This window comes from Hirundo rustica, chromosome 1, assembly GCF_015227805.2.
Source record: "Hirundo rustica isolate bHirRus1 chromosome 1, bHirRus1.pri.v3, whole genome shotgun sequence".
NCBI classification, from domain to species: domain Eukaryota; kingdom Metazoa; phylum Chordata; class Aves; order Passeriformes; family Hirundinidae; genus Hirundo; species Hirundo rustica.
In genome coordinates this window covers 116,932,511-116,954,430 of record NC_053450.1, presented here as the reverse complement: position 1 = coordinate 116,954,430, position 21,920 = coordinate 116,932,511, and the positions used below count along the sequence as shown (strand labels likewise).

Below are 21,920 nucleotides of genomic sequence, written 5' to 3'. Positions count from 1 at the left end.
CACAAATATAACAGCTATCAGTATATTAAAGTTTGTTTATAATAACATACCTTTATGTTATTTGCCTGTCTACCTTGCATTGAAATACTAAGACACCTTGACTGTGACACATGGGGTTTTCGTACTTATGGTGCCCTAAAAAGGAATGCAACATGATCATTAGAAACTACTGGAAGTCTTGCTCCCTGGAACCTCCCACAGAAAAGCAATAGCAATATTTTTAATTGCAACAAGCAATTTACCTAACACAAGGCAATACGTAAATGAAAATGAATCAGCTCTTTTCCTTTAAAAAAACTGCCCCAAACATTGAACAAACTCTACACATTCATACCCCAAGCTACATTTGCTCCACACTAAAAACAACTTTTTAATAATTAGAAGCACCTACGGTCACATAGTCACATTTTCTGGTATTCTCTAGTTTAAAAATCTTTTTTTCCCTGCCATATTAAAATAAATATTATTCCAGTGTTCCTTAAAAAAAAGTTACTTGAGTCTAATTGCTCAGCTCCTACTATGCAACATCTACTCCTCCTCTGGAGACTTTACAAGCATTGAAACGTCTTATAAACCTCATAAATATACTACAAATTCTAGTCTCAATCCTGTAGTAAATTGCATGAGAAAGGAACAGAGGGTTGGTGTTCCAGACATTGACAGCAACTGAGGAGGAAAACAGATGCATCAATGAGTCAAACAAAGCCTTAACACTGTTCCAAAACTCCCCTCTTCCTCAGCCACTCAACCTCCCACAGCAACATTCCTACAGAAGTCATTCAGAAAAGCCTTTCAGGACTGTTCATTAAAAGTGCTGACAATCTTGAAGACCATCAAAACTCTACCCTTTAATTTGCTATTTAAGAATTGTGCCTTGGCAGGCTGAAGAATCAACCTCTTGATAAAAGGCACCATATAAAAGACTCATAAAATAACTTCAAATACATTTTGAGAATAATTTTTTAATTGTTCTGCATTTTCATCACCTTTCTGTTCCCTGGCATGTATGTTTATCACTCAGCTGGCAAAGAAGAAAGTCTACATGGCATATTCTGAAAGACTTAACTGATATCAGGAAGGACAGGTTAACATGATATAACTTAGGTTGTTTTCCCTCTGGACCATCTGCTTCCATCTTCACCAGCAAACCAGTATGGAACTTCTCCCTCTGCCCCCAGCCAATTCCTCATATGCTTTTACAGTCTCCTATTTGAGACTTTAAGAAAAAATCCTCTTCTGGATCTACCTAATACCAAAAAAGAATAACTGCCTCGCTTCTTGCAACTGCTCTCCTTCAAGCAAATTGCCTCCCTTTTACTCCGAGATTATGACAAGACACCTCAAAGTTTCCATGATGATGCTGTAACACAACAGTGGTGGAAAACACTAAGTCAGGATCACTAAACATAGTCTGGCAAAAAAACACTACCTCAGCCAACAAAAAGCTCTGTGCTGATGCATGGAGTAACAGCCTGAATGACTTCAGGTAGCAGAACTTTGTCTCAGTCCAGCTGATACAGAAAGTTATTCTTCCCCAGACACCTCGCCATTCTTGTACCTTTATATCATGGCACACAACTGGGGAATAAACACAGGACTGAAATGCTCACAGACTACTACACTATCATCCCTAAAAACTCCAAATAGCCCAGAGCTACCATGGATTACACAGCTGGAAATAACCAGTGAAGCTCACGCTATCCATGTCTCAACAGTAAAGATGCCCTACTTAGGGGACAACCCCAGAATTCTAACTGCTCTTATGAGAACATTACATATCAAGTTATCAGACTGAAAGAGCTTTTTTTAAAAATTATTTTTTTCTCCTAATTTATCTCAGCTTCTTTGGATTTATAGGTAAATAACTCCTCCGTGTTATCTTATGGCTCCTGTATCTTGTCATGATGTAAAAATATTATTTCTTACTCTCTCCTTAAAGGTTCCTTCAGAGATTGAGAAAGATGTCTGAGTTTCTGGCACCTCACTAAGGTAGACATTTGCCCAGTTTTTCATACATTTGCTCTTCTCAGAAGTTTCTAATGACTGAAGAAGGAACAGGAAGCCCAAGACTAACTAGGCCCACTCATTCACTAAAAAAGAGCAAAAGAAATAAAGACGTGTTCATGACAGGAGGACTGTTTAATATCTCAACTGTAATTCTAATTCACAAATCAGAAAATAGTAGATTAAACATTTTAATCTTTTTTTTACTTTTTTTTTCTTTTATGGTAGCTTTTAAAATTACATCCAAAGGAAAATATAGATCTGATGTTTAGATCTGAACCTTTCAAACATGTTCTAGCTCAAGTAGATTTTACACTAACTTGGCTAACACTTTTTTCTTACTTGCTGAAAAAAAACTACTAAAACTGCAGCAAATACACAGAATTATCACTGTCACAAAATAAAAAAAAATAGAACTAGTTCTTTAATTTCAGTGGCAAACTGTATTTCTATGTAAATTGGAATTGCATTGAGACACAGACAGGATATTAAAATAGCTTTATTAAATGAAACTAGATGAGCTGGTATCATAGAATAAGTTAACAACTCACTTCAAAACACAACTTAAAAGGACTTAGGTCATAAGAGGAAAAGCATTTACAATCACGATGAAGTTTTAAAAACAGACCCAATGCTCATTTGTCAAGGAGGGGAGGAATATTTTCCTGCTTTTCACATCAAATTTTTGAGTACTTATTATACCTGAAGAAAACTGGTAAGAAACATTTTTGAATGAAAATTACTAAGAGCTGGTCTATCACTTCACTTACGAGGAACAGTTTTCTTCTATATTTGCAAGATATTTGGTGTTTGATCTTCACATCTTGTTTTTATTGCTAGAACTTAAAACATACTTCAAATTTTAGTATTTTATATGCCTTGATTTAGAATTTACTTCAAATTTGGAATACTAGCCTTAAAATACATTCTTCCAAAATACCTGTGTTCCAGTAAAAGTACTTGAGAAGACACCACTACATTTCCAAACATGCAGTTTTCAAGAGATGTCTTCACACAGTTATACGCATTTTGAACTATGTATTTTTTTGCTCAATCTGCATTTGAAAACATTCAAAGCACCTACTGAATGCAGAATAATATTTTCACTGTGGGTGGCTTGCAAGAAATTTACTGTTTCAAATGAGGAAAATTAAGTTTTCTCTAACAGCTTTCATTCTTAAGTTTTCTATACATAATCTATAATATATATATCACTCCCAGGGGTGGTATCGCTCCCATTCATCAGCTATGAATCACATGTGCTGCTTTTCATTAATTGAAACATAAACATGCATTTGCAGACTGCCTTTGCACATAGACACTCAAGACAGTTTAGATGCAAGTAGAAACCTACTTCTAGAAAAATAAAGTCAATGCAAATGAAATACTAAATTTAATTAGTATTTTTTCAGACCTAAGCTGTCTATCTTAGACTACTTATATGTTCTCTTAATTTGGAAAGGTTACTTTATCTGTCCAAATAAAGCAATTCCTTACTTACATCTTTAATACAGCACAGGCATCTTCGAAATTAAATGTACCACACACACAAATCTCACAGGTCAAACATTAACAGAGGGCACATGCCCAAATGTACATCTTTCCTCACCGAATGCCTAAAGTAATCACCCACAAAGCTTCTCAAATCAATTCCTCCCCAAACCCTGAGACATGAATTCCTTCCTAGACTTGGTTACAATTTAGGCGCCCACTCCTATGCATTCATCACTCTTTCACCCATGCCAGACCAAGATTTCCTCCCAGCCCAGAATACAGAGGGTGCAGATGGGTCCCACTGAGCTGTGGGACTGGCTCAGCTGCTGTCAAAGACGTGGCCCCGATCCTGTTCCAGTACCAAGCCTCCACTTGATATCATCTCTCTCACTTCTTTGATCCTGCATTATTCAGCACTCCGGCAAGGAGAAGACTGGACAACAAACGTATTTAAATGAATGGCGGTGTGGAGGGTAGAGAATAAGAAGCAACTACTTCTTTTTTTTTTTTTTTTTTTTTTTTAAGCAGGCAAACCAAAACATCTGAGGAATCCCTCTTCAGAACTATTGTGTCTGACTCACCCAACTGAGCCACAAATACTTCCCTCTGGTGCTAGAATATCCAGGAGAGTCATGACATCTCTTTACGGCACTGCTTCCTTAAGGGCAGCAGAATCAGAAATACAAGACCAGGAGGGAATGCTGCTTCAACTGTTGGATATAACTATATAGCTCAAAGCCTACAAAACACATTCTGTTTAGTAAAAGTAAATATTAATATTAATACATTGGGGCAAGTGTTTCAGGTCTGACCTTCTTTTCCTTGTATAATTGTGAAAAGGGAGGGGGAAGGAGGGTAAGGACGCAGGAGAAAAACCTTCCCAGTTCTCTGGTCACCACAATAGCAAAAGACAGACACTCCTATAAAGCAAGAAAAGAGTCCTGAAAACAAGGCTTGGCAACACCACAAGACTTTTCCCCACGCCCCGCCAGTTCCACCTGCTCTGCAGACACCCCAGTGTAGCAGAGAAAAGATAAGACAAACTAACAGCACATGTAACAAGTGTTACATATGTGACAACTGCGTCCTAGCCCAGCTGCAGCCAAGGGAGAACCAGAAGGCCTGATCCAGATAAAGAATTGGAAAGAACAGAAAGCTAATTCTGAGCTTTAACCTGCGTCTGGAGAGACAACGAAAGAGGTTTAAGGACTCAGGAGCAGGAACTCTGACCACCTATTCCTCCTTTGAAATGAACAGCATAGTAATGAGCAGCAATAAAAAGGATAAAGGACTATTTACCCTTGGTTTACCTCTAGGACAGTGTGCTTATTTCCAAAAACAGAAGACTTCATTAGGATTTGTTCATATTACTGACCATATTCAGGCAGGCAGAACCCTGATAGCTTATAGAAACAGACCCATGATAGTGCAGTAACAGTGCAACCCCTGGGTACCCTGTCATAGCCTAACACCCTCCCTCCAGTGCGATATTGGCAGAAGAAGTGAATGCCTGGGTTGCTCCCATCCAAAAGCTCCTGCTCCCAAATCAGAGGAATGGTCAAAGCTCAGTGATAGGCAGATCCTTGGGGCAGCAGAGATCCAGTTCAGATTTCAGATGCAAAATACCTACCCACCAAGTTAGAAACCACCCAGTGCAGAAGCCATAACAAGTGAACTATGGCACAGCACTAGAAGTTATTGGACATTATTCAACAGGAACAATTGTTTTAATCCTCTCAGAACATATTAAAAGTCAAATGAAACTGAAAGTAATCCCTTTATGAAAGTTAAAAGTTTTTGATTTCTAACAAAACAATATAAGAAAGACAAGGTCCCCTTAATAGGACTAGGGTGGGCTTTAAAAAAAAAACATATTGAGCCTACTGTCTTATCAATTACATACACTCTTCATATTTTTAAAAAATTACAGTATTAAGTTAAAAGTTATTTTTAAGGTAAATTCTGAATCTTCTGAAAGATGCTTATATCTGAATTTAGATTATCTGAAAGGCTGGTTCTTTTCACCTGCCAATATCCAGCTACAGTATTTATTCAAACAAGTATTACCCAAATAGATGCAGTACTTCCATCCACTAATAATATACATTATTTCCATTCCACTCCATCTAAGGAGCAGATATTAATGATATTTTTTAAAACAGAAGTCACATCAGTATATATTCACTTTAAGCCAGCATTTCCTAGAGCCAAAACCTGTCCCTTTCACCAAGGACAGGAAAGTGGAAGTAGTGTTCAAAGTCCTAAATGATTATCAGCACTCTCAACTTCCATTTATCAGGCTCATATACTATAGCTCTTAGCATCCAGGAGAAAGTCTTGAAAACACGGACAGAAGTAAGTGATTAAATGCTGCTTGTTTGAAATACTCCGTTTTCTGGTCATTACTACTGTATCGGAATCAATGCACTTCAAAGTGTTACCTGCAATGACTTTGCCTTCGCTATAAAAGGCATATCTATTAAAAAAAAAAAGTGTTATTACTGTGCCATTACAATTCATTTTCTATAGTTCCTAAACACACACAGAGCCTGAAAAATAAATGCCATTACGTTCCACCAATGAAAACTCTTCTAGTTACAAATCCAGGCTTTTGTAACTAACTCTTAATACAACTTTTGCGAGTGACACTTGGAGATCCCGCACCAAAAGTAATTTATATCACTCTCTCAAAACTCCACCTTTTACCAACTATTAGAGTGCAGGGCTGCAAGTTCAGAAAATCATCGACCAGACCAAGAAAAAAAAAAAAAAAAAAAACTATTAAGAAACCAAGCAAGTACATTTTATAAGTCAGAGGTTATCTTGGTTTGTGTTCAGTTAAATAATGCTAAACTGTTTTCCCAATAAACATTTTCAGTTATTATACTTTCATGTGTTCCCATGACTGGTAATTGTGCCTAACTAGTTATATTTCTTAAAGCCCCATTACAGCTGAAAACACAGATGACTTGCTGTTTGTTTCCATAAACATTTAATTCCTCTTGCTTTTAAAAGCAAAACTAGGTATCAGCTGATGTTTGTATGTTGCCTCATAATGAAATTCATTCTAGGGTGATTTCTCTATTTTAGAAAGTACCTTTCCTTTTTCACAACTGCATGAAATTCTTCCCCACCTACAAGCATGCTCTTTGAATCACACCCAAAGCTGAAGTTACACACACAACTCTTCACTAAAATGTGAGCAACTAGGTCATGTACACTGGATCTGCTAGTTTGAAACAAAATTAACACCCCACAAAGTTTTCAATGTTTCCTCATCTTTAGGGCCAACTTCAACTGTTACCCTTCAACTGTTTAACTCGTGGTCTTATTAAGAAACCACAAACTACAGAGAATACCTTGCTCAGACAGAGAAGCATCCTAGTGGTTTCAATGCACTAGCAAGAATCCTAAAGGAATCAAGGTGTTTTCAAAATGAACTATAACTAAACTGCAAGTGGTTGCATATGCAGCAGATACACGGCAAGCAGATTAAAGCCAGACAGCTGGAACTATTCTGTCCTTACCTCTGTACCTCTTGCCCTTCTCAAGGGCAGCATATGATCATCTACAAATGAACCTAAACCAATATTTTTTTTTCAGCCTGGCACACTGGCCATGGCCCCATCCAATTCAGAGCTACAACAATATTGTTCTTTTGCATGCCAGTATTCTACAGCTGATACGGAACAGGTCTGGTTTTAGGAGCTGGCTCAGAAATTCTACCTTCACCATTTAAAATGCACACAAGAGAAAGAAAGAATGTCCCACTGTTTTCTGAAAAAATAAATGAACACAGTTTTAACTAAAATCCAATTATTTCCCTAAAACTACTCTGAGTTGACAAAAACACTTTTAACTTTTACTGCTTTTAGAGAATGAAAAGTTTGATCATTTCCAGTTGTAGGAAACTCTTGACTCGCCATAATTTCAACCCCATTACATTTAAGAACATGTTTCAATAAAAATGCCTATTCAGTAATTTTCACACTTCATTCTGCAGTTTTCTGTATGAGCTGTAAAACTTTCAATTACTTGGTCGAACCTAGATGGTAAAATCCTGATTCTCAAGAGCCATCCAAAGACCACAGCTGATAAAGATTGCAAAGTATTGTGGAAAGAAAGGAGAACAATTTTAGCTTCTCAACTTATACAAGTTCACATGTCTAAACCGTCTGATTTCAAGTGCCACACCCAGCAATTTTTTTGCACTTTTTTTTTATTTTATATATATACATACACACACACACCTTTCCATGCTGCCAGCTTTTCAAAATTAAAGAGAATTATCAACATAAAATGCAGTAATTAGAGCCATGGAAATAGTCCACCACACAGGATTTGTTCATTCCAATAATACTTCTTTTTCAACGCCTCCGAGATGTAGAGGGACACAAGAACAAGTTTGTTATTATTCTGTTTCACAAGACTTGTTCAAAGTTCCCACCGCGGTAAAGCACGTGTCTGATTAAAGATACCTCACCACGGATCCACCAAGATGCAGTGTCTTCTGCTTAAACACTGATGAAGTTACCGCTCTGTGCAGAGCAAGAGAAAGGCAGGGGACTTACTGATTGGCTGAACCAGACCCCTTCAGGTCACCTTTGCTCCTCCTTCCCCTCAGGTCTCACCAAAACCTGAGAGCATGCACTCTTTCTACTGACGAGGGGAGCACCTCTGCACTGCGAGCCAGGGCATGTACTCTCAAAGGACTATAAGGAGGCTCAAAAGGATTCCCCAATTCTTGAGTCAGTTATCACCAGCACCCTCTCCAATCTTAACACTTCCGACCAATCCATGAAAGGCAGTAAAACACCCCCTTCCTGGGTCTGTTGCAGAGTTGCAACTTTTGGAAGATGAAGAAGCCGAGTGCCAAGATGGAATAGCGAGCACACAGCTCCTGCTTCCTGTCTCAGAAACTTGGGAACTTCAAGTATTGTCCTTTCACACAGTTGGAAAAGAAAACGGGATCAACACAGAGACCCTCTGCTAGCCCGCAAAGGCTTTGCTCTAGGAACAAGGGGCAGTACCTACAACTCTAGCGGGACGACTGACAGACCGTATCTCGCTTTGGAGGACAGCGACTTCAAGACAGCCCTGATGGCCCACTCGCTCCCCCCAGGAGCTTCCCACCTGTTTGCCCTCAGAATGACGTCTTCCCTACGGCTCCCAGCACCCCGAGAAGACCCCCACAGGGATAAAAGCTCCCCTCCCGTAACACCAATTCCAAGCTCAGGCTTCCTCCTCCTACCCCAGAGCCCTCCACCGAGCGGCGGCTCTTCAGCGCTTCGCTTTCCACGCCAGCCCTCAGCTTCTTCCCTCCTTTCAAAGCCAACCCACGCTCTTCACACACACGCAAGGGACGCAAACAGAAATATTGATAATAACGAAACACGAGTAGCAAAACCCACAAACAACAGGCAGCCCCACAACTTACCACCCAAGTCAGTCCCCCGCTGCCGCCGCCGCCGCCGCCTCCTCCTCCTCCTCCTCCAGACTTTGCCATTTTCTGCCCGTCTCTCCTCAGCCGAGGCGAGGGCGCTCGGAGGCGGCCGGGAGGGCCGGCACCGACACCGCGCCTGGGGCCGCTCCGCGCCCGCCCTTCGCGCCTCTCCCGCCCTCACCGGCGCCCCGGCACCGAGGAAGGGCGGCCGAGGGGCCCGCACAAAGCGCCCCTTCCGCCGGCGGGGAGGCAGCGAGAGGGGGGGGAGGCAGCGAGAGGGAGGGCCCGGCCGGGCCTGCGGCTTTCGCTAGTTTAAAGGGACGACGGGCCGGTCCCTTCGCCTAGCGGCGGCAACAACAGCCACCGCTATCGCCGCGGTAGCGCTGCTGCCTCCCGCCCTCCTCCTCACCCCCGGGCCGTCCCCCCCGCAGCCACAAAGGCCCGGAAAACAGATTAATAATAAAAAAATCTCCCCCTCCCTCCCTCCCTCCTCCCTCGTCCCCTCCCTCCCTCCTTTCCCGCCCCTCGCGCGCGCGCGCGTTCCCGCGCAGCACCGGCTCCGCGCCCCCCGCACACACGCACACCCGGTGCTAGCCCGGCCCCCTCCTTCTTCCCCTCCTCTTTCCACCCTGCGTCCCGGTGCAGCTCCCCCGCCGTCGCCTCCTCCCCTTCCTCTCTGCGCACAGCCCCCGAACCGCTGCCGCCGCCGGACACCGCGCGTAGACAATAAATAACCGCGCCGGCCCCGCTCGGCGTCCGCGCCGCGGCCGCTTCTCCCCACGCAGCCGGCCCGGGCCTCTTCTCCCCCCGCGCCGTCTGCCCGCCAATCACGGGCCGGCCCGCCAATCGCGCGCTGGAGGCGGGAAGGCTGAGGGGGGCGCCGGCCAACCCGAGAAGCCAGAAGGAGCGGACGCGTGTGACGTCGCCGAGGGTGGCAACAGGGCGGAAACGGCCCGCATGGGGGCGCTGCCGCGCGCGCGCGGGGCGGAGCGAAGGGAGGCGGAGCGGTTGGATCGGGATGGGGATCGGGATAGGGACCGGGATAGGGATCGCGGCGAAGCCAGGTCAGCGACGGGCTTCCTCTGCCCACCTTCGCACTCTGCGACGGAGGGCAGGGAGACGCCTCGCTTTCCCGTGATCGCGCAGGGGAATTGATTTGGGGACCGGCAGAGCGCGGCTGTCCCGTTTCCCTGGTGTTCCAGGTGGATGATGCTGCGATGCGCGGCCGGAGTAGAGGTGATGCGGTCCGTGGGACAGGTGTCCGAAGGTACGGAGGGCAGCTGCCCCCTTTCCGCCACGGCTGCGACCTGCGGCGGTACTAGCAGGTTGGAAGTCCCGGGGCTCCAGGCAGAAGAGTGTTTCCAATTCACTGCCCTCTTCTGGGCTCTGGGAATCGGCCCGAAGAATTCTTTAGCTCGGGCAGCTCAGAGATCTTCATCCTGCATTTGAGCATCACCGCGTGAAGTCTTTATACAGGATCACACAGCGCAGCACCCCGCTCTGTACACAGGACTCAGCCCTGTGTACTACAACCCTATTCACCGTTTTGAAAAAAATGCTGTGGCCAAAGAACTTAGTATCTACTTCCTAGGTCTAATCGGCATGTGCACAAAGCCCCAAATCCATGCAATTTTAGGGGTCAGCACAAAAAAATGTGTAGTTTTAGATACTTTGCACCAAAAGTTACATATACTTATATATATAACCGTAAATATTATGAACAGCTTTTTTGACAAGCATAGAAAAATGCTGCAGCATATGCAGCTTCTCAATCAGTAATTTTCATTCTGCTGTGTGAAATGCAAAGGACCTACCTAGTCCAGCCTGTTCCACCCCTTGAATTATTAAGAATGTAATGTCACAAAAGGTGGGAATAGTTGGAGCACTGCATCTGAGCTAGCAGACAAATCAGAGAATAATTTTAATGGAAGAGCAATAACTTAAAGGTTTTTCCTTTTGCAAAATGCTTTTCCTAAGGAGTAAAGGGATTGGAAACGGAACAGCCACTTTGGAGGAGTCAATTGTAACATTCAATTATGCCTCAAGGAAAGGATCAGAAGAATTTCTAGTAAATATTGCCTATTTAGCATAATTTTACTCTGCCAGTTTCTAAAGAACCTATTAAATGAATATCTAAGTGCTGCACAAAGATTATGGAAAATTATGGCATCTACCTAGAAGGGACAGTAAATTATGTGTTCCAGCCTAGTTTTCCTGCAGCTGCATGTACCTCTGAGCTGTAGGCTGTTTTCTCTTCTACTTTCAGCAAGATAAAGAGTGTTTCTTGCAGAAACAGATGGTAACACTTTCAGGGTTATACCTAGTGCTTCAGAATTTTGGGCTTGCTGATTAGGACTGTGTCAATTTTTTTTTTTTTTTTTTTTTTTTCTTTTTTTCAAAATCTCATATTTATATGCAGGACCCCTTAAAGTGAATGTACAGTGAACTACTACAATGAATATTGTGAGGCTCAGAGGAAACAGAAGTGCATCTGTTCAAAGGTTTTTCATTGGTAGAGGACCATTGCCTTATTCAACAGAAACAGAGCAAGTCCCAAACATTAGTGTAGTATGTTCTCATCAGCTCTAGCTGTTTAATAAATAGGCTGTCCTTAGTGTGGGAAGTATGCCTTTTGCAACATGAGCCAAGTAGAAGATAACAATCTAACTTGAAGGCAGCCAGTTCCATATATATTAGAGAGACAGAGGGAGTTTCTTCTTGGCAGTTACTTATCTTGGAACGTGCATGGTCAGACATGTTCAGTCTGTGTCACGCTGGAGCAGATTTATAAGGAAATGCTGATGATCCCCCTAAGCATTTTCTTTAGTCTTTGAAATTACTTTGTCCAAGTTGGATTTTATTTAATTCTCATCCTATACTACACTAGCTGCATGGCATGTTACTGGCTTACTGTTGATGTTGGGTTTATCCCTAATGTTTGTATGTGTATGCTGAGTGGTTGCCTTGTTAGTCATGTAGGATTGTGGGACAAAGTTCTCACCAGACCTAAAGCAGCTGCTTCTGTGGACTGCAGAGGTGAAGCAGTGAAATGAGATTGCTCATCACATTTAAAGAGATCCCTGTAAAAACAAACATAGGAGTAGATTTGAGCATGAATCAAATTCAAGTGCCATAACATTTTGATAGGAGTGGAATTACTTTACTAGATGCAACCTGCCCAAATAATGCACTACCCGTTCATGTCAAATACTTCACACTTATTGTGTGACATTTTAAATTAATAAACCCCTTGAGACAGTACAAACAAAGTCCTATTTCAATTCATTGGAGATTTACTTGTCCTTATAGTTGTAGACCATAATATAAACAGAAGTACCCTACAGGCTTTCAAAACAATGATTTATTTAAACCAGTTTCACTACTGCTTTTAGTGAGCAAAATATTTACTGTAATACTACTTTGTATTCAATCATTTTAGCAGTAAGACATTTGTGTGTATGATCTTTAAGTATTTCTATACTTGGTATGTACAAACTTCCCACTATTCTAAGTTATTCGCTGCTTCTAGTTTTCTTACTATCTAATAAAACCTTTTCTTTCTATGTGGCTTTTCTGGACTCAGATTTAAAGGGCCTAAAATTTGACTATTTGTGGAACTATGTACGGTTATCTGCTCCATGAACATACTAAGATACAACCACTTACTTGAATGACCAATCACAGCTCTCATTCTTCTGCAAACTACATGGGAAAAAGTGTAATTTTGTGCTAAAATATTTATGAAATTAAGTTGACGTCATTACATTATACATTCCACATTGTATGAAGTTGTAATGAGACATAAACAAACATTGCATATTTTCATATTAAATATTTAAACATGCAACCATTTTCATATTCTACTGCATTTTAAAAATTCATTGTAATTCATTAACATAATTTTGAAATAATTGATCAAATTATTGACTAGAATTGTCGCAGTACAATATGAGAGTGACAACATACTTGTACTGCATTGATTGTGAGTGACCTTCAGGCCACGGTTCCAAAGATTTTAAGAGAAGCCTACCAATGGATGGATCACCTAATGATATAAATTTAGACAGGTCATGTGTTCTTACACAATTATATCTCAAACACCTTTATTGAATTAGCAAGAGGCCACAGCAGTGGTTTTCTGTGGGTGTGCACTGTCAATGCACTGCCTGACACTCTCAGCTGAACTGTGCCCAGGACTTACATACCTGATGTATCCACAGCACTTTCGTCAGTAGCTGTTCCTGGGGCCCGACTTTTCCACAACCAGTCTCTTGAAAAACACCAGGTTATTTCCATCTTAATCCTCCAGGAACAATGTACCACTTGTGACAATTTGACAGAGGGTTTGGACAGCTTAAACCCTGTTTACCCTCCAATTCCTCCCCGGTGACTAACCTGTTAAGTGCTGTGCTCTTGGCAGAGGTGTGGAAAACCGAAGTGGAGCAGGGTGCTACTGCCAGTTTGTTGCTGAGGAAGAGAGCCAGCAGAATCCTCAGGGCTAGCTACAGGGTCCCCTGGGCTCCATCCTGGACTGCCCATCACATGGCTGGGACTGCTGCTCTGACCCACCTGACTTCCTCCTGGATGGCACCATCCTGCAGGAGAGGCAGGTTGTGTTAGAGACCATCACAGTGACTTGCTTGGCCTCTAGCCCAAACTGCACAATCTCTCACACAGAACAGAAAAACTGTGTCACTTGTAAACTTTAAATATTTATCTGTGACTAGAAGTGCTTTAGTATCCACGCCCACCCTCACTGTCAGCTCAGTTTTAAATTGCAACACTTTCACTGAGCAACATAAACAAAGTTGTTGCTATGGCAGAGGCTGGTCATAGAAATTAAATATATTTGTATCAAAATTCCTTGTATAGGACAAACTCCCTTGTGCAGTGACCACGCACGGCAAGAGAAGTTGCATGCAGAGGTAAAGCAGGGGAAGCTGAGCTGCCCATACTGGGAGGAATTCTCAAAATGAATAGAATTACTATCCATGCTACTAACATCTGAGTCTTCTAGAAGAGTTGATGGTGCATCTGAGTCGGAAAAGATGCAAATGCCTGGAGGGACAAAAACAATGGAAAAAAACACAGAATGGAGAAGGTGATGTATTCTGAGGTCTGTGCTGGATGCACATGAGATATCAGTGGGCATCTCAGCAGTTATACTAAGCTGAGAGGAGATTGCTGTGATTTGAGGCTGGGAATCACCAGCTGCATTATGGTATTGTTAATCAGTGTAGAGAACGTAAACAGCCAGCAAGGTTTGGGCATGTCATGTCATTCAGAAAGGTACTCCCTCAAGCTCAGGGTGATGAACACTGCAAAGCATGCTAGGTTTTCCTTGAGAAGCTTTTCTGATATTAGTAATATATCCCTTTCTTACTGTCCCTCTATCCCAGCCCCTTTCTCTTTCCAAAGTGGAATTTCTTTTTGACTAAAACACGCAGGTTTTTATCCTAGTAGTTCGCCCAAGTCTGTTTGGGCAAGAAAATGTGAGTGGCAATTCATTTTTACCCAGCAAGACTTTCCTTGCTCATTGAAGGTACCATTACCAGAGTATTTCCCCAGTCTCCCAGACAGAAATCCATGACAGATTTCAAGTGAGTATTAAGACTGTTTCCTAATAGCAGAAGGTCATGTCTACTCATTCCTGGAATGACAGCAAGGTGAAGGAGTTGTTTCAATACAAAGCACGTGTGGATATGTTGAATCTGTGAGGAAAACTGATGACTGATGTAAGACAGCAGAGAAGCCCACTATTCTGGGAAATGACTAAAGAGATGGTACTTTGCTCTCTTGAGCTAAAATTCAATCACCTCTGACACATTATGTTGTCAGTTATTACAAGGAGGAAATAGAAAGGGCAAGTTTTTCTGCACAGCTTCATTGTATCACCAGTTTTGACTGGAATCAATGATGACTAGGTCAGGGTGAGCATTTTCATTCCCCTTCTCAGAAGGGAATTGTGTGGTTCTTGTGGTAACCCAAGAAAAGAAAAGTCTCAGGAAAGACCCAAGAGAGGCAGATGGCTCAACCTCCACCAGAATGGAGCATGTCATTAAAGTGTGGCCAGTGCACCCACAATGTTTATGCTGAGGTCAAAGACAAAAAGAAAAGGAGGCCACAAATTTTGGAATACTTGAACAAATAAATATTTGAGGCAAAGAGCAACAACAGAGTCGGGAGAAAGACCTGTGAACATCCTTCTGAAAGAGGACTAGGGCAGGAGCACATGAGGACATCAGCTAACAATACACCTGAGCACAGAAAGTAGGGAAGACAAGAAGTAATAATTAACAAAAAGAAAACTCAGGGTTAATATGAAGGGCCCAGTCAGGCACAGAATATCAGAACCACAGACAGAGAGTTTGCACATACCTATCCAACAAATTAATGGAGAAACCCTTAGAGTAAATTTGTACTGGCTCCTTAAGCTTAAACTGACTTAGTGCTTTGCATTACTAGACCATGGTGGTTTTGATTTGGTATTAGATGGCCTAAAATTTGAATTACTCTTTTGTAGCCCACAGCACAAGGAATATGCTCACCATGCTCTTCTGACAACTATAAGGCAGTTGAGAAAAGGAAGTTTATACAATACTGTTTTGGGAGTATTCTTTTCTAGCGAGCTTAAGTTGTTTTTCTTTCCTGTAACCATTTTACTAATAATTCTCTTTGCTTAAATGCATTGTTTCAAATTACCTATGTCAGCAGACTGACAGGCTTTTGAGAATTATTTTTTCAGAAGTCTTTGAGAAAGCATTTACAAAAAAAAGATGCATACTTCAACTAAAAAAAACCAAAGGGTATAGCTAAACAGGTAAACTGTACACAAGACTCAGCCATCCACTTACGTATAAACATTATCTAACTCCTTAACAGTTACTTGTTATAGATCAGCTATTCAACAATTTCTCAGGTGGCCTCATTTATAAGAAGGCTTGGCAGCAGCAGTTCCTATTTATTTCAATAGGAGTTGTGTAATTCAACATCTTGGGTGATTGAGCAAGCAGTATTCTAAAACAGTCACTGCTAGCTGCTTCACACACTTTTCTATTTTCCTCAGATATTTTTATTATTAAGCAAAGATGGTCAGAAATTTTTTAAAAAATCCTTTGTTATCCCTTTAGATACTTTAATGCATTTGAATTTCTGGTTCTTGAATGTTTCTCTCTCAGATACCAGGCAGCTATCCTCCATGTTTTTTTTCAATAGTGGTGTTTCTGCTTAGCATTTTAGTCTTGCTGTATTTATTAGGAGAATGGATAAATAAAGCACCAAATGTAACATGTTAAATACGATTTTATGTTTAGGTTATGGTCTCTTGTTCTATTTTTACCCAACTAACACTGCGTATGTTCTCTTTCCACTATGTACCTTACATTGCTCCAATCAACTCTGTAGATTTTTCATGCTCTTTAGTGCACTCCTGTTTTTCTTAGAGAAATGTAAGAACGCATTACCAGTTTTCAGAAGAAGTAAAATCATCCGGATCAGTGGTTCTTATTGCCTCTAGCTCACTATGACTCTAGCCATTGCTGGTAGAGGTAGCAGAATTCGCAGTAGCAACAGCTTTCAGTACTGGCCAGGACAATGTGTTTGACGACTTAGGCATGATTTAGCCGGTACTTCACTGTGCCATATTTTTATTAGAATCTGGGAGTCTCAGTCTAGGTCCTCAGTCCAGTATGGTTTCCAAAAGTATCTTTCCATTTGTAAGAGCCTCAGAAAGCTGCATCTTGATCACAGCACTTCTTTCTTTGATTTAGGATTCCTGGCTGTCACCTGTGAAGAAGGAAAACAGTCTTTTGAATGATTTTGAATATATGTACTTTAGGAATTTGTGAATTCAATTTAATGTTCTAGAAAAAAGGTTTTCATCTAGAGGATGTGTTAAAAGTAACTTGCTTTGATACACATATACCTGTGGCGGGTTTTAACCTAAACAATATGGACACTGTAGTCCTCATTATTTTATACATTTCTTTTTGAAATCTACCGTGGATTTAACTTGAAGAACAGTAAAGAAAAATGTTTTTCATCAGTGCAGTTCTTTTACAATATTTCTTCATTTCTTGCAAACTATGAAGAAAATGTACTGTACGTTTCATATTACTGACAGACTTAAGTGTCAAAAAAGGCAGAGTATCTATTTTTGAAACAAATCTGTTAACTGTTCTAATATAATCACATTCCCCATTTTTAAAAATGATTTTGCAATTAACAACTTAGTGATACCCCGCATTCCTAGATAACAGCTGGAGAGAATACATTTCCTGTACTGTGTCTCATAGTAAGCTCATGCCAAAGTTTTTACCATCATGCTATAGAACTGCAATAACAACTCACCTTCCTTTTTATTTAGTTGGTTTTTACTGAGCTTTGTTATTCCACATATGCTCTTCTGCTGGAAGTTTTTATTGCAGAAAGCCTTTGAAGAGCGGGAAGCTCTGAAGCTCTTGAAATTTATCTCAAAGTGGTGTGGTTCCTTTTACCTTGGTTTTTACTGCTGCTCACATTCTTCTATTTCCAGGTAATAAGTGCATGAAAACCCAATAATTCATTGGGTTTTCATGAAAAGGCCATACACATTACCCAGAAATTTCAACGTAGTACCACATTCCATCCCATTCAACATTTTCCTTCCTCTAATGTGTCTTAGAAAATGGGGTATATGTATCAATGTATTTTCTAACAGGTTTTGAAACTATTTGACACTAACCATGTCAGAATTCCATTTACTTTGGAACCAGTACTAATGTTAGTTCTTTGGGAAAAGACAGATATATTATTACAGATTCTTTTATGTTCCTGCACCCTTTGAGACATGTTGGACACGCTACTGAAACCTGGCATTTTTCTGCTGGGTTCATTTCTCTTGTGACTCATGATAAGAAGCATGGAAGCTCCTTTTTTACTTTACATCTTACCGTTAGCTTATTGAAAAGTCACTTCTTAGTTCTCATGCATGAGAATTTCACTGGTTTGCTAACCTGGTTTTTTTTTCAATTGCTCATTATTTTCTATAATTTCTCAAAAAATATGTTGGACTCCGTTCTCTGGGACATGAGTAATGATGATGAAAGAGCACACTGGCATAAAGGCTGAAAACACAATGAAATTACTTGAAGTCATAGAATAGCTAAAGTTTAAGAGATCAATTGCATATCTATGATTCTTTGCAACATTTAATTCTCAAATCATAAATCTTTACTCAGCTTTCTAATCAAACAATTAATTCTCCCAAACAATTAAAGGTACTAACTTTGAGTTGCTGTGCAGAATTGAAGAGAATTCATAACAAACAATGCTTTCTTTCCTGATAGTTTTTGTTGAAGTACAGCAAAGCCAGAGCCACACCAGCTCTTTGATTACAGTAAAGACAGAGCACAGTCACAGACCATAGAGGCAGGCACATTAACCAACCCATGGGAACATAGCACAAGCTGCAGCACTCACACATAATCCATGGCACATGCTTCAGCTCGGACTTGCTTCACCAAACCAGCATGACTGCTTTTAGCCACAAAGCCAAACATCTCAGGCACAGCACAAAGCACCCCCAAGCTGCCCAGCACAACAGACATTCTCCCAACAGAGTGTACATGAAGAACACAGCACTCCCACACCTCCCTCCATCACCTGCTTAAAGCTTAAATCTACCCTGCTCATTATGATCACTTGTCTGTGTTTCACAAACAGGAAGATTGCAGTGCCTGTCATCCCACCCTTGACCTATGCTACTTCCATGCTGTACATGGTAGGACATCCCATGATCCCTAAGGCTGATGCTCCTCCAGAGTTGTTAACTACACCACAGGCATGGCAGCTTAACAGGTTCTGTAACAGACTAGCAGAGACATGCAAATAAAAGAGGTGAAACTACTTTTTCAATTCCCTCCAAATGAATTAGCATGTTAATAGGGTGAATGCCGTGTTTTGCATTTCCACTCCTACCGGTCTTTGCATATTTATAAAAAGCAATAGTTAATCTTTCAAAATGACATGAAATAAAAATATTGTCCTCAATTCAGCATCTGTTTGGGTTATTCTCTGGAGTTAAATTGAATACATAACAGCATTCATAACCTTACAACAGATACCTGTAGCACAGCATGCAAACTTAATGTATAGTCATTCATTCAGTTCTTTGAATTTCCATGGTAATTCCTTCAGTTGTCCTTCTGTAATGTCTCTATGAGGTGTGGAGAAAAATTTTCCCATGAAGTAAAATCTGCTTATTTAGTTTGGTCAGGAGCCTCATTGCCCTTTTGAACTATATGCACAAACATCCCAAAACATTAGGTTGTAATGTTGAACCTAAACCCCTTCCCTTAAAATGGCTGCTGCTTCACTTTCCCCTGCTTTGCTGGCCCTACAACACCTCCATCATGTCTCAGGTTCCTGGATGTAATTGGGTTTCAAAATGATGAGGAAAGGCGTATGTCAGCAGGCTGCTCTTGGTGGTCAGTAGACTTGCTCTGAACCAGAACGATACTGGGAACATGGGAGGATACCAGTGAGGTACACATTACTGGAATGATAGGGGCTGAGGCTTCAGGTGTCCTATGAATATGCCATGGGGAGTGGGGTGACACATGACACAATGACACAACACAAAAAGCAGGTAGGAAATAAAATTACAAGAGATGAACAAAATCTTCCAACAATGAACACTGGTATATTTAGAAGACCACATTCAAGGAACTCCCTCAGCACACCATGTTACTGTCATCCTCATGGCTCCTCCCACTGCCCACCAGAGAGGAAATAGCAGTTGTCATAAACATGGAAGCTGTATGGGGTTGGGGTACCGGCCTGTGATACACCAGGGAAGAGAGAAAAGGACAGAACCCAGGGATGGTGCAGAAGCCTCCAGCTCTTACCTAGGAGTCACTGGGAAGTTGCCTTGACCACCACTGTAGACACTGCTTTAAAGGATGAAATCCACTAGATTAGAAAGAGGGAAATTTGGAAGGGCTTTTAAGACTGAAGACAACAGTGAGGGCTAACCCAGGAGACACCTTGTATCACACGTTAAACAAAGGAATCTTCCAGAAGATGAACAAAACAGCTGCTTATGCTTCACTGTAGAATCCTCCATCTCACCACTAATATAAGTAATGCCAATTTGTAGTGCTAGTCCTGGTTTTCTCATTCTAATGTGTTAAACACAAAATCCACTGACCAGTTCTGCTTGTAATTACTCCTGCTCCACTCACAAGTAACACTACATGATGGAGTGTCCCTTCCATACAACTTTTTCAATAAAATATGCACCAGTTATGGATTTAACATTCAATCCTTGGAACAGAATAGGTTCTAGTTGATTTCCACTGAATTGGTGATCACAAGCCAGTAAATCTCATGATCATTGGAAATGAATTACATTATTTTTTCCACAAACAAAATCTTACAGCCACTCTTTCACTGGCATATATATTGCCTCCATGCTCCTTTCACAGATGGACTTTGTATTTTCCACTGAATATGTACAAAAGGTTGAATTTCCTCATGATTGGCAATCAGTTCTGTATGTGAAATAAATAAAATCAAAAGTAGAAAAGGTGAATGTATTCTGGCAAGTGTTTCTTAGTCTGTTTCCTATCACAGATTTTGTTTCTGTGGGCCAGAAATGCGTGTAAGTCTCTGTGTCTCCAGAAAGTTACGTTGTGTCTGGTTGAAAGCCCATTTCTTCGTATATTTCTGTGACTTCTTTTTTTTTTCCATCAATAAGCTGGTGTACAAATATGAATTACTAGCAAGCCTTAAAATGTGAAATAAAACTACAAAATGAAGTTGCAGAGTATATAGTTAAGAGTGCAAAGTCAAAAAAAATCTCAATGTTGGTTCTACTGAATATGAACTCTGGGGTTTCACCCTTATTTAAAAAAAAAAAAAAGTATTTATATTTTTAAAATACCATCATCAAAGACAGACTTTGAAGTGCTGAGGAAGAATTGACATGACTAATAATGTTGTCAGGGGCTGAGACAAGTTATAAAGGCAAATCAAGTATAGTACTGACACTTGGGCAAGAACTTCCTAAAGTTCTGTTTTGAAAGGCTCCATGATGATACAAATTCCTTTTGCTTTTCTAAACAACCTCCCAATTTGACATTCATTAATTAGCATTGATCTTAACTTTTTTCCATCCTCTAGTGTTAAAATTGAACTGCAGCCTCTAACACTTCCGGTTTGTGTTTCTATATCCTTAGTGGTGGGGGGGGGGGTATTTTTCACTCTAAATGTTTTATTTTAGTTTTTGGGGGGAGGGGGGATGGGGAAACGGGTCTATTTTCTTTCAAACCACTATTGCCAACATCATGGAAATCAGTTAGCATACTCAGGCAGAAATTCTAACCTACTGTACCTAACAAAAGAAAACACAAATCAGAAACAGCTTTGGGCATGCTTCATACAAAACCAAACCAGACCAGCGCCACAATTCTTAAGGCAGTCCAAAACCAGACACCTTCCTTTTTTGCCAGTAAAGTTTTACATCCTGCTTGCCAGCAGTGAACTTTGCTTTTTAATATGCCATACATTTCCCTGGCACTTGGGCTAAAAGTGAAAGCTGCTGCAGCCTAACTATGTTATTTTCACTTCTGATGTAACTCAAGCATGGACACACATACCTTCCACTGGTTTCCATCCTTCTTTTCAGTGGTAATAATGCAGAGGTGAGAAACGAGGCTCTCTCCTCCTGCTTTGTACTTCGCTGTTTCCATTTGCTCTAAGAGACTGTGACCAACTGTTCCACCTACTTTAGTTCGAGTTTGCTTAAACAGTGCTCTGGGATGTCTTCATTCTCTTACGTCAGCCGGTTTCCTTATGACTGTTCCACAGGGGAATCTGTATATTGTTATCCAAACTGCTTGTCTAAAGTCCAGCATTTCCTCTTGATTGCAACAGAGATAAGCTGCTAGTTGATGATTTTCAGTGGGAAAAATATGTTCCCCTGGGACTTCAGGGATAA

General features: G+C 40.9%; 1 protein-coding gene and 1 long non-coding RNA gene across 3 annotated transcripts in view; both read right to left on the bottom strand.

Moving 5' to 3' along the window:
• TOP2B (DNA topoisomerase II beta) overlaps positions 1–9,124 on the bottom strand; it is a 60,583-nt gene extending 51,459 nt beyond the window's left edge. For both annotated transcript variants that reach the window (XM_040073896.2, XM_040073906.2), the window contains exon 1: positions 8,936–9,124. In XM_040073896.2, the coding sequence (XP_039929830.1) occupies positions 8,936–9,004 (69 nt within the window). In that variant the 5' untranslated portion in view covers positions 9,005–9,124. The remainder of the gene's footprint in view (positions 1–8,935) is intronic.
• Positions 9,125–12,974: 3,850 nt separating this feature from the next.
• LOC120757023 (uncharacterized) lies at positions 12,975–21,713 on the bottom strand. Its single transcript, XR_005702331.2, has 3 exons — positions 21,580–21,713; positions 16,319–16,726; positions 12,975–13,536 (listed from the first exon to the last, which is right to left on the bottom strand). It is a non-coding gene; the product is annotated as an uncharacterized LOC120757023 (long non-coding RNA).
• Positions 21,714–21,920: the final 207 nt, after the last annotated feature.